Here is a 13,550-nt window from a genome sequence, read left to right on the forward strand (position 1 = left end):
TTTATGAGAAAAACATTTTGTGTCCTAACTGAAGTGGATTGACAACAGCAGAATAATAACCAACACGATAGGCATCTCACTTGGTTTGGCTTACATGATTCTGACTGAAAAACTAAAGTTGAGCAAACATTCCACTTGGCAGGTGCCAAACCATCATGCCCAGATCAGCTGCAGAGCTTTCCATGGGAATTTTAAATAAGCGGGATGAAGATCCTGAAGCATTTCTTTGAAGAATTGTAACAGGAGATGAAACATGGCTTTACCAGTACAATCCTAAAGACAATGCACAACCAAAGCAATGGCTACCAAGAGGTGGAAGTGTCTGGTCAAAGCAAAAGTGGACCCGTTTTTTGAAAAAAACATTCGTTTTTTTGAATGTTCAAGGCATTTTGTTTATTGGCTTTCTGGAGGGCCAAAGAACAATAACATCTGCTTATTATGAGAGTGTTTTGAGAAAGCTAGCAAAAGTTTTAGCAGAAAAATGCCTGGGACAGCTTCACCAGAGAGTCATTCTCCACTATGACAATGTTCCTGCTCATTCCTCTCAGCAAACAAGGGCAATTTTGCAAGAGTTTTGATGGGAAATCATTAGGCATCCACCTTACAGTCCTGATTTGGCTCCTTTTGACTTCCTTGTGTTTTCTTTCTTCTTCTTCTTTTTTTTTTTTTTTTTTTTTTTTTTGAGACAGAGTTTCACTCTTCTTGCCCAGGCTGGGGTGCAATGGTGCGCTTTCGGTTCATGGCAACCTCTGCCTTTTGGGTTCAAGCGATGCTCCTGCCTCAGCCTCCTAAGTAGCTTGGATTACAGGTGCCGCCACCATGCCTGGCTAATTTTTTTGTATTTTTAGTAGAGACAGGGTATCACCATATTGGCCAGGCTTGTCTTGAACTCCTGAACTCAGGTGATCTGCCTGCCTCAACCTCCCAAAATGCTGGGATTACAGGCATTAGCCACTGTACCTGGCCCTTGTTTTCTAATCTTAAAAAACTCTTTCAAGGGCACCCCATTTTTTCTTAGCTTAATAATGTATAAAAGAGGCTGTCTCATCCTTACAAGCAGCCTGCCCTCAACTCTCTCTCAGGGTGTTAAAAAAAAAATGTATAAAAGAGCCAGGCATGGTGGCTCATGCCTGTAATCTCAGCACATTGGGAGGCCCAGGCAGGATGATCACTTGAGCCCAGGAGGTGGAGACCAGCCTGGGAAACATAGAGAGATCCTCATCTCCACAAAAAAATTTTTTTAAAGAATTATCTTGGCTGGGCGCAGTGGCTCACGCCTGTAATCCCAGCTTTTTGGGAGGCCAAGGCGGGCAGATCATGAGGTCAAGAGATTGAGACCATCCTGGCCAATATGGTGAAACCTCGTCTCCACTAAAAAAAATACAAAAATTAGCTGGGCATGGTGGCACACACCTATTGTCCCAGCTATTTGGGAAGCTGAGGCAGGAGAATCACTTGAACCTGGGAGGTGGAGGTTGCAGTGAGCTAAGATCGCGCCACTGCACTGCAGCCTGAAGACAGAGCGAAACTCTGTCTCAAAAAAAAAAAAAAAAAAAAAAAAGAATTAGCTGGGCACAGTGGCATATCTGTAGTCCCAGCTACTTGGGAGGCTGAGGCAGGAAGACTGCTTGAGCCCTGGAGTTTGAGGCTGCAGTGAGCTATGATAGCACTACTGCACTCCAGCCTGGGTGATGGAGTGAAACCCTATCTCAAATAAAATAATAATAATAATAATAATAAAGACGGCCAGGCACGTGGTGGCATGCACATGTGGTCCCAGCTATTTGGGAGGCTGAAGTGGGATGATCACCAGAGCTCGGGGAGGTTGAGGCTGCAGTGAACTGTGATTGTACCACTGCACTCCAGCGGGGCAATGGGAGTGAGACCCTGTCTCAACAATAATAATTATATATATATATGTTCTAGTATTTTCCTCCCATACCTCCAATGTATAATATCTCATGCACCCTGTGGTCCACCCCCCAAAGACATAACACAGCACTTTAGAGTCTCTGATGTAGTCAAAGGGAGTCATTGGAGGTTCTGGAACAGATGACAGGCATGGGAGCAGTTGATTCACAAACTGAAAGCTGAGACATCAAAGAACTGCGACTGCCTTGGAATGTTTCCCGTGTGCTAGCCACCGCCTCAATGCTTTATACATAAATCAGTTCATCTCTATAGCAGCCCTCCATTGTGAGTACCATAATTATCTTAACAGATGAGGAGACTGAGGCACAGTGAAGTTAAGAAACTTTCCTAGGGTCACACGAAATTGGTGGTGGGGGTCTACATTTTTTTTTGAGACGGAGTCTAGCTCTGTCCCCAGGCTGGAGTGCAGTGGCGCGATCTCGGCTCACTGCAGTCTCTGCCTCCCGGGTTCAAGCGATTCTCCTGCTTCAGCCTCCCAGCAGCTGGGATTACAGGTACTTGCTGCCACGCCCAGCTAAGTTTTGTATTTTTAGTGGAGACAGAGTTTCACCATATTGGCCAGGATGGTCTCGATCTCCGGAGCTCGAGGTCCACCTCGGCCTCTCAAAGTGCTGGGATTACAGGCCTGAGCCACTGCGGCCGGCTGGGGGCCTACATTTGACCCCACGTGGTGGTTTGGGTTTATAGTCCATGTGCTTAACCACTAGTAGGCAGGCAGGGAGCCAGTGTTCTTTCTCTCCTGTGACTTTGGTGGTCTCTCACCAGTCAGTGTTGGCATGAGCATGCTAGGCACAGTGCAAGAAAGGGGCAAGGACTCACTAATGGCTAGGCCTTTCCTGTGTCTCTATAATTGATGGGTTTGGTTTCTTTTCTTTCTCTCTCTACCTCCTCTCTCTCTTCTTCTTCCTCTCTCTCTCTCTCTCTCTCGCTCTCGCTGTCTCCCACTGAGATAAGGTCTTGTTGTGCTGCCAGGGCTGGAATGCAATGGAATGGTGTGATCATGGCTCACTACAGCCGCGATCTCCTGGGCTCAAGGGATCCTCCCACCTCAGCCTCCTGAGTAGCTGGAACCACAGGCATGCACCACCATGCCCGGCTAATTTTTTATTTTTTGTAGAGACGGGAGTTTCGCCATATTGCCCAGGCTGGTCTCGAACTCCTGGGCTGAAGCGATCTTCCTGCCTCAGCCTTCCAAGGAGCTGGGATTGCAGACGTCAGCCACCACACCAGGCCAAGCAGCTTGGTTTCTGTGGTTTTCGGGGGAGACGGCTGAGGGAAGGTCAGCTTCCGGCGTCGCGCTGCAAACGTCGCGCTGAGGTCATCCTTTACGGCAGGCGTCCGCGTCTCAAGCTAGTCGTCCTGAAGCGGCGGCCAGAGAAGAGACAAGGGTACGAGCATCGGATCGGTAGGGGCTGCTTATATCCGCGCGTCAGTTTAGGTTAAGGACCTTCCTTCCGAGGTCTCTTTAACAGATTTCCTCTTGGCTTGCTGTGTGTTCCCTCCGCCCAGACCCAAACTCAGGGCGTGTTCCCTGCCCTCCCAGGCCGCTTCACCTCCACAATTAATGGCACCGAAGCCTGGAGATTGCCGCTGTCTCCACTTTCTAAATTTGTTTAGGTTTTTGCCGGACTAATGTTTTGGTTTTCTGTTTCTTAACCTAAAGTCTACGATCCTTATCCCAGCTTTCCAGGCTCTGCGTGATTTCGGCCCCGTCAACCTCCTGAGCTCATTTCATTCTTTTTTCTGTCATGCACGCTGCGCTCCATTGTCCCCCAAACATACCCAGCGCCTCCGGCTGTCTGTAACTCGGGCTATTGCCCAACTGGAACACTCTGCCCATTGATCTTCATTTGGCGAACTCGCAAGCCATCTTAAAGGCATTTTCAAGTCTTCGGGCAGAGTTGGTGCTTCCTCCTTCGAGCTCTTACCCACTCGTGTTCCTTGCAGTGTATTCCCAATTCCGAGTGTGTGTGTCTCTGGTGCTTACGTTGGAGCTGCTTTCCCCCGCATCTGAGTGCCTGGAACGTAACTACTCAGTAAATGATGACTGAGGGATGGGAAGGAACTTTAGAAGTTAAATTCACCTTTTTGTTGAGATGCAGGCTGCAGTGCAATGGCGCGATCTCGTTTCATCGCAACTTCCGCCTCCCGGATTCAAGCGATTCTCCTGCCTCAGCCTTCCTAGTAGCTGGGATTACAGGCATGCGCCCCCACGCCTGGCTAATTTTGTATTTTTTTTAAATAGAGACGGGGTTTCGCCATGTTGGTCAGGCTGGTCTTGAACTCTCAGCCTCAGGTGATCCGCCCGCCTTGGCCTCCCAGAGTGCTGGGATTACAGGTGTGAGCCACTGCGCCTGGCTAAATTCTTTACATCTACCATGAGTACACATTTATATTGATATTTGTGAGTCTGCCCACGTGCTTCCTTTCAGTCATCTTAGGCGGTGAGGCTTTTTTTTTTTTTTTTTGGAATACTGCTTTTTTTACATTTAACATTATTGTGTATTTGCATATAAACTTTTTTTTCCCCTAATATCTGTTATATTCTACAAAGTAAGTCTTAACCCATTTCTTTCACTCTGGGTTTTTTTTAATTTTTTTTGAGACAGGATCTCGCTTTGTCCCCCAGGATGGAGTGCAGTGGCCAGGTCATAGCTCACTGAAGCCTTGAACTCCTGGCCTCAATCTCCTGCCTCAGCCTTAGGAGTAGCTGGGACTACAGGTGCATACCACCACAAGTGCCTTATTTATTTATTTATTTATTTATTTATTTATTTATTTATCTATTTATTTTTTGAGACAGAGAATCTGACCAAAGGATCCAAATTCTTTTCTTCTTCTTCTTTTTTTTTTTGAGATGGAGTCTTGCTCTGTCACCTAGGCTGGAGTGCAGTGGCGTGATCTCGGCTCACTGCAACCTCCGCCTCCTGGGTTCACGCCATTCTCCTGCCTCAGCCTCCCGAGTAGCTGAGACTACAGGCGCCCGCCACCACGCCCGGCTAATTTTTTGTATTTTTAGTAGAGACGGGGTTTCACCATGTTAGCCAGGATGGTCTCAATCTCCTGACCTCGTGATCCACCCGCCTCAGCCTCCCAAAGTGCCGGGATTACAGGCGTGAACCACCACTCCTGGCCCTTTTTTTTTTTTTTTTTTTTGAGACGGAGTCTTGCTCTGTCATCTGGGCTGGAGTACAATGGCACGATCTTGGCTTGCTCCGTCTCCCGGGTTCAAGCGGTTCTCCTGTCTCAGCTTCCCGAATAGTTGGGATTACAGGCATGTGACAACATGCCCAGATAATTTTTTTGTATTTTTAGTAGAGATGGGGTTTCACCATGTTGGCCAGGCTGGTCTTGAACTCCTGACCTTAGGTGATTCACCCACCTTGGCCTCCCAAAGTGCTGGGATTATAGGCATGAGCCACCACGCCTGGCCCACAAGTGGCTAATTAAAAAAATTTTTTTTAGGCCTGGCGCAGTGGCTCACACCTGTAATCCCATCACTTTGGGAGGCCAAGGCGGGCGGATCACCTGAGGTCGGGAGTTTGAGACCAGTCTCGCCAACATGCTGAAACCTCGTCTCTACTGAAAATACAAAAATTAGCCGAGTGTGGTGGCGTGCACCTGTAGTCCCAGCTACTTGGGAGGCTGAGGCAGGAGAATCGCTTGAACCCAGAAGGTGGAGGTTGCAGTGAGCCGAGATCACGCCATGCACTGCAGCCTGGGTGACAGACCAAGACTCCATCTCACATGATGGGTGAGCCACTGCTTCCGACCTAGAAAGTATTTCTATGCATTGTTCTTTAGTTGTAATTATCTTTTCCTTGAGTTTTCAAGAAGCACAAAAACTGCTTATCTGCCATAAACTGGAAGAAACTATTTAATGAAAAAGTTTGGTGAGAAGAAATCAGGAGAATAATATCAAACAGTGTTCTAGAGGGCTACTTATCATGATTATCTAATTTTTTCTTAGAAATTTCTTAGTTGACTGCCTTCTTGTGGGATTTTATTTACTTATTTTTTTAAGTCTTCCATTACAGCCATGCCTTTCTTGGACATCCAGAAAAGGTTCGGCCTTAACATAGATCGATGGTGGACAATCCAGAGTGCTGAACAGCCCTACAAGATTGCTGCTCGGTGCCATGCTTTTGAAAAAGAATGGATAGAATGTACACATGGAATTGGTGCTATCCGGGCAGAGAAAGAGTGCAAGATAGAATATGATGATTTTGTAGAGTGTTTGCTTCGGCAGAAAACGGTAAGGAAGTGATGGAGATGGAAGCTGAATTACTTTCTTGTTCCTTTGGGATTTTTTTTTTTTTAAAGACGAAGTCTTGCTTTTGTCCCCTAGGCTGGTGTGCGATGGTGCGACCTCGGCTCACTGCAGCCTCTGCCTCCCAGGTTCAGGCGATTCTCCTGCCTCAGCCTCCCGTGTAGCTGGGATTATAGGCACCTGCCACCACGCCCAGCTAATTTTTGTATTTTCAGTAGAGATGGGGTTTCACCATACTGACCAGGCTTGTCTTGAATTCTTGACCTCAGGTGATCATCCCGCTTCGGCCTCCCAAAGTACTGGGATCACAGGTGTGAGCCACCATGCCCGGCCTCCTTTGGGATTACTCTTAAGTGTTTTTAGTGGGCAGTGGCTTGCCAAAATGTGAATTGGCAAAGCTTTTCTGGTGAAATACCTTTCCTACTTTGGTACCATGATGAGGAAATTAAATGCCTTCAGATATGAGGATGGCCCATTGTTTCTCAGCATTCTTTCTCTTCTCCCAAATTTTCCTTAGTATTTTACCCTGCTCTAGCCACTAGGTTAGAAATTGCATGTGTGTGTATACCCATTTTTTCAGTTGGCTGTGAAGCAGAGAATATCAACTAGCTTTGAATGTTGACCCTTGAAAATCTTTGGGTGAAAATACTTCAAATTCATTGAATCCAAAAGAGGTTTAACCTTGCAAATCCATTACATTCAAAATATCTGGATTCATTCCACTCTGAAGAAGATGGAGGTGTTAATGAGATTGCTGTACATGAGTCTGAACAATGATGCAGTGGAAAAAGGATGTTAACAGCTTAGTGTTCACCTCCTCAAAAATTGAATGAGTTGGCCAGGCACTGTGGCTCAAGCCTGTAATCCCTTTGGGAGGCCGAGGCTGGTGAATCATGAGGTCAGGAGTTTGAGACCAACCTGGTCAATATGGTGAAACCCTGTCTCTACTGAAAATACAAAAATTAGCTGGGCATGGTGGTGGGCGCCTTGTAGTCCCAGCTACTCAGGAGGCTGAGGCAGAAGAATTGCTTGAACCTGGGAGGTGGAGGTTGCAGTGAGCCGAGGTCATGCTGCTGCACTCCAGCCTGGATGACAGAGCAAGACTATCTCAAAAAAAAAAAAAAAAAAAAAAAGGTGGCTCATGCCTGTAATCCCAACACTTTGGGAGGCCGAGGTGGGCAGATCACCTGAGGTCAGGAGTTCAAGACCAGCCTGGCCAACAAGGTGAAACCTCGTCTCTACTAAAAATACAAAAATTACGCAGGCATGGTGACAGACGCATGTAATCTCAGCTACTCAGGAGGGTGAGGCAAGAGAATTGCCTGAAATCGAGAGGCAGAGGTTGCGGTGAGCTGAGATCACGCCACTGCACCCCAGTCTGGGCGACAGAGCAGGACTCCATCTCAAAAAAAAAAAAAAAAGATGGCCGGGCACGGTAGCTCAGGCCTGTAATCCCAGCACTTTGGGAAGTTGAGGCAGGCGGATCATGAGGTCAGGAGTTCGAGACCAGCCTGACCAACATGGTGAAACACCGTCTCTACTAAAAGTACAAAAAAATTAGCCAGGCATGGTGGCTGGTGCCTGTAGTCCCAGCTACTCAAGAGGCTGAGGCAGGAGAATGGCGTGAACCCAAGAGGTGGAGCTTGCAGTGAGATCGCGCCACTGCACTCCAGCCTGGGTGACAGAGCGAGACTCCATCTCAAGAAAAAAAAAAGAAAAAAAAAGATTTTTATGAATTGATACCAACAGGAGGCATTGTAGTAAGGTAGAAAAAACATTGTATTGGGAGTTAGGAGAGTCAGGTTCTGATGCTGGTTCTGCCACCACTCATTTGTTGTTGGTTGGTTAATTTTAATTTGTATCTTGAGATAGCGTCTCACTCCCGTCGCCCAGGCTGGAATGCGGTTGCATGTTCACAGCTCACTGCAGCCTCAACTTGGGCTCAGGTGATTCTTCCACTTCAGCCTCCCACGTAGCTGGGACTACAGGAGTGCACCACCACGCCCAGCTAATTTTTTGTGTTTTAGTAGAGACAAGGTTTCACTATGTTGCCCAGACTGATCTTGAACTTCTGAGCTCAAGTGATCTCCCTGCCTTGGCCTCCCAACGTGCTGGGATTACAGGTGTGAGACACTGCACCTGGCCCTAATTTTGATTTTATGTATATGAAATAGAAATGGGATCTCCCTGTGTTGCCCTAGGCTGGTCTTAAACTCCTGGGCTCAAGCGATCCCACATTAGTCTCCCAAAGCGCTGGGATTACAGGTGTGAGCCACCACACCCATCCTGTTAGTGGTGTTTTTGAGACAGGACCTTGTTCTGTTACCCAGGCTGGAGTGCAGTGGCGTGATCATAGCTTACTGCACTCTCGAGCTCCTAGGCTCAAGTCATCCTCCTGCCTCAGCCTCCCAAGTAGCTAGGACAAGTGCATGCCACCATGTGCGGCTTTTTAAATTTTTTGTAGAGACAAGGTTTGGCTATGATCTTGAACTCCTACCCTCAAACGATCCTCTTGCCTGGGCCTCCCAAACTGCTGGGATTGTAGAAATGAGCCGCCACGTCCAGCAAACCACCACTAGTTTTGTGACTTTGAGCAAGTCATTTTCCCTTCTTAGTCTTATTTCCTTGTCTGAAACAATTAAAGAATTGCTCTAAGGTCACTTCCCAATCCTGTGAATTTATGAATAGGTAAGTTACCATTTTCAGGGTCACCTTAAGTGAATAGATACCTCCCCGTAAGTGAAGAAGCTAATGAGTCAGAGAATTAGAATCAAGTCCTATTGTAAGTTCTTAGCATATTATAATGCATTTATTTCTCACAATAATTCTATGAAATAAGTTACTATTAGTTTCCCCATTATACAGTTAAAAATTTAATTTTGGGAGGCTGAGGCAGATGGATTACCTGAGGTCAGGAGTTCGAGACCAGCCTGACTAACATGGCGAAACCCCCTCTCTACTAAAAATGCAAAAAATTAGCTGGATATGGTGAGGGGGTACCTGTAATCCCAGCTACTCAGGAGGCTGAGGCAGAAGAATCACTTGAATCCAAGAGGCGGAGGTTGCAGTGAGCTGAGATCATGCCACTGCACTGCATCCCGCCTGGGCAACAAGAGCGAAACTCCGTCTCAAAAAAAATAAACAGATGAACAAACAAAATTTAAGGCAAGGAAAAGTTAAGGACATTGCCTGAACTTACATAGCTAGTAAATGGTGGAGCTGGGATTTTATCCTGGCAAGGCTGGCTTCAAAACCTATCCTTTTATCCAGAGTTACTGCTTTTAGCTCAGAGGAAGATTTGAAATATAGTATTGTCATAGTTCAAAATCATGACTAGTCTTGTGTTGGGAGACTCTAAGATAAATGGTAAGAAAGTAGGCCGGGCGCGGTGGCTCAAGCCTGTAATCCCAGCACTTTGGGAGGCCGAGACGGGCGGATCACAAGGTTAGGAGATCGAGACCATCCTGGCTAACACGGTGAAAACCCGTCTCTACTAAAAACTACAAAAAACTAGCCGGGCGACGTGGCGGCGCCTGTAGTCCCAGCTACTCGGGAGGCTGAGACAGGAGAATGGCGTGAACCTGGGAGGCGGAGCTTGCAGTGAGCTGAGATCTGGCCACAGCACTCCAGCCTGGGTGACAGAGCGAGACTCCGTCTCAAAAAAAAAAAAAAAAAAAAAAAAAAAATGGTAAGAAAGTAATCTTTTAAAATGTTTAATGTTTATATCAGGGTTTTTTTCTATTGAAGTTATATCAACACTTACTTTAAGGTTAGTGAGATGTTTAACTGAACATACGAATTTTTCGTATCTTTGTGAAAAGTTAGTCATTTGTTAAAAAACTTATGTCAGGAACTAGTCTAGGCACTAGGAATACAGTAAGCAAAACAGCAAAAAAATCTCTGACTCGGTGGAACTTATGCTATAGTGGGAGGAAGGGCAGAAAAATAACAAGTAAAAATACAGGTAATAATAAGTACTATGAGGAGAATAAACAGAAGGATAGAAAGTGCTAGGGGCAGGAGCTAGGTGGATGCTACTTTAAATAGGGTAGTCAGAGAAGAGCTCAGCAGAAGAAGACAGACCAGAGAATTAAAGAAAGCGAGCCACATGGATATGAGGGAAGAATGTTCCATGCAGAGAAAACAGCAAGTGCAAAGGTCCCTGAGCCGACTGGAGGGAGCTAGGGGAATATTAAGAGATGAAGTCACTAGAGTAGGCCTTGTAAGCCATGATAAGGATTCATCTTTTTGTCTCAGTAACATAGAAAGCCATTGGAGGGTTTTGAGCAGAGGAATAGTGTGATCAGAATTAGTAAATTTTCTGTGTCACAGAACCCAGGGACCAGTTCATTGTTGTGGCTTTGGTGTAACATAGCTTTGATTTGTTGAGAAGCAACCAATGCCCTATCTGAGTAGAAGAGACAGAATTCAGGACTCAGCGGTGACTAGTGGCTGAGTAAGAATCAGGCCTTTACTTCCATATGGAGAAAAGAGACCTCATATTGGCTATTTCTGCTTCATTCATACCCACTGCATAGTCACCAGCAGCAGTGCCACTTCCACATAGAATATGTAAGTGCTGAGGTTGTCTTAACTTTTATTCATTTATTTATTTTATTTTATTTTATTTATTTATTTTTTGTGATAGAGTTTCACTCTGTCGCCCAGGCTGGAGTGCAGTACCATGATCTTGACTCACCACAACCTCCACCTCCCAGGTTCAAGCGATTTTCCTGCCTCAGCCTCCCAAGTAGCTGGGACCACAGGCGTGTGCCCCCACGACTGGCTAAATTTTGTATTTTTAGTAGAGACAGGGGTTCACCATATTGACCAGGCTGGTCTCGAACTCCTGACCTCGTGATCTGCCCGCCTTGGCCTCCCAAAGTGCTGGGATTACAGGCATGAGCCACCATGCCCAGCCCAGCTTTTATTTATTTATTTACTTATTGAGACAAAATCTCGCTCTGTCACCCAAGTTGGAGTGCAGCAGTGCAGTCTTGGCTCACTGCAACCTCAGCCTCCCAAGTTCAAGTGCTTCTCCTGCCTCAGCCTCCCCAGTAGCTGGGATTACAGATGTGCACCATGATCCCCAGCTAATTTTTGTATTTTTAGTAAAGACAGGGTTTCACAATGTTGGCCAGTCTGGTCTCAAACTCCTGACCTCAGTGATCCACCCGCCTCAGTCCCAAAGTGCTGGGATTAAACTTTTAATATTTTAAAAGATTTTAGTGTACACAAATGTGCCTCTTAAAGGTTTTTGCAAATATCCGTATTGCTATATATATTAAGAACATTTTAGTTGTTAGTTTTCAGAGAGGTTATGTATACTAAAAATTTGTTTGAAAGCTTGGGAAGTGATTTCATGTTCATTCTTTGAAGGCAGACTTCATTTCAGAGGCCCTGTAAGATGAAAGGCCTTCTGTAGTTTAAAAATGAAACCAAAATTGATGTCAGTTTTGCCAGTTCTCACTTTATGGCACATATCTCCTCCCTCAGTTTAATTGCCGTTTCCTTTGACAGATGAAACGTGTGGGTACCATCAGGAGGCAGCGGGATAAGCTGATAAAGGAAGGGAAGTACACCCCTCCACCTCACCACATTGGCAAGGAGGAGCCTCGGCCCTGAGCGGAGCAGCTGCTGATGTCTGGAGGCTGATTTTCCCGTTCTCTGTTCTCCACTGGAAAGGTTGTTTACAGAAAACCTCCTTGTCAAAGTGTGTAAAAATAAAGGATTGCTCCATCCTATTTGTTCAAAATATTTTCTCCTGGATCATGCCTTTCTTTTCCTCCCGCCTCCTGTTCCCTCCCCTCACCCCCCCTTCTCCTCCTCTCCCTCCCCTCTCCTTCCCTCCCTCCCCCTCCCCTCCCCTCCCCCCCTCCCCTCCCCTCCCCCTCCCCTCCTCCTCCCCTGTACCCTCCCCTCTCCTCTCTCCCCTCCCCTCTCCCTCTCCCCTCCCCTCTCCCTCTCCCCTCCCCTCTCCCTCTCCCCTCCCCTCTCCCCTCCCCTCTCCCATCCCCTCCCCCTCCCCCTTCCCCTCCCCCTCCTTTCCTTGTTTTGCTCTGTAGCCCAGGCTGGAGTGCACTGGCACGATCTCAGCTAACTGCACCCTCCATCTCCCAGGTTCAAGTTATTCTCTCACCTCTGCCTCCCTAGTAGCTGTGACTATAGTCACGCATCACCATGCCCAGCTAATTTTCATATTTTTAGTAGAGATGGGTTTCACCATGTTGACCAGGCTGGTCTCGAACTCCTGACCTCGTGATCCGCCCTGCCTTGGCCTCCCAAGTGCTGGGATAACAGGCGTGAGCCACCATGCCCAGCCTATTTTATTCTTTAATAGTTATTTTTTTGAGACAGGGTATCACCAAGACCTAAGTGCAGTGGCATGATGATGGCTCACTGCAGCCTCGAATTCCTGGGCTCCAACGATCCTACCAACTCAGCCTCCCAAGTTTCTGGGACCACAGGTGTACACCGCTATGCGTGGCTAACTTTTGTAGTTTTTGTAGAGACAGGGTATTGCCATGTTGTCCAGGCTGGTCTCAAACTGCTTTGCTCAAGCAATCCACCCACCTTGGCCTCCTAAAGTGCTAGGATTTCAGGCATGAGCCATAGTTAACATGTTTAGAAGTGCTAGGATTTCAGGCATGAGCCATAGTTAACATGTTTAGAAGCTTGTGGTTTTTGTTTTTTGTTTTTGAGACAGAGTCTCTGTCACCCAGGCTGGAGTGCAGTAGCACCATCTCGGCTCACTGCAACCTCCACCTCCCAGGTAAAAGATTCTCTTGCCTCACTTCCTGAGTAGCTGGGATGACAGGCATGCGCCACCACGCTCAACTAGTTTTTGTATTTTTAGTAGAGATAGGGTTTCACCATATTGGATGTTGGCCAGGCTGGTCTCAAACTCGTGACCTGAAATGATCTTCCTGCCTCAGCCTCCCAAAGTGCTGGGATACCAGGTGTGAGCCACTGTGCCTGGCTAGAAATATGTTTTTAAAAGAAACAGACCAGGTATGCTGGCTAACGCTTATAATCTCAGCACTTTGGGAGGCCAAGGAGGGTGGATCACTTGAGGTTAGGAGTTGTAGACCAGCTTAGGCAACATGATGAAACCCCGTCTCTACTACAAATACAAAAATCAGCTGTGTGTGGTAGTGGGTGCCTGTAATCCCAGCTACTAAGGAGGCTGAGACGAGAATTGCTTGAACCTGGAAGGCAGAGGTTGCAGCAACCCGAGATCATACCACTGTGCTCCAGCCTGGACAACAAGAGCAAAACTCCATCTCAAGAAGAAAAAAAGACTCAGATATAGAAAGTATGAAGCTGCCTGGACATGGCAGTTCATGCC

At 46.8% G+C, this 13,550-nt stretch overlaps 1 protein-coding gene across 2 annotated transcripts; it reads left to right on the forward strand.

Moving 5' to 3' along the window:
* The first annotated feature begins 3,029 nt into the window (after positions 1-3,029).
* Positions 3,030-11,959, forward strand: NDUFS5 (NADH:ubiquinone oxidoreductase subunit S5). Of its 2 annotated transcripts, none has more exons than XM_010352693.2 (3): positions 3,030-3,320; positions 5,970-6,187; positions 11,723-11,959. In XM_010352693.2, exons 2-3 carry the CDS (start codon positions 5,972-5,974, stop codon positions 11,825-11,827), a joined length of 321 nt encoding a protein of 106 aa, XP_010350995.2. In that variant the 5' UTR covers positions 3,030-3,320; positions 5,970-5,971; the 3' UTR covers positions 11,828-11,959. The 2 variants fall into 2 exon arrangements, with proteins under 2 accessions (XP_010350995.2, XP_010350994.2); XM_010352692.2 differs by having other exon boundaries at positions 3,030-3,337; positions 11,723-11,957.
* Positions 11,960-13,550: the final 1,591 nt, after the last annotated feature.

Source organism: Rhinopithecus roxellana, chromosome 12 (genome assembly GCF_007565055.1).
Source record: "Rhinopithecus roxellana isolate Shanxi Qingling chromosome 12, ASM756505v1, whole genome shotgun sequence".
Lineage (NCBI taxonomy): Eukaryota > Metazoa > Chordata > Mammalia > Primates > Cercopithecidae > Rhinopithecus > Rhinopithecus roxellana.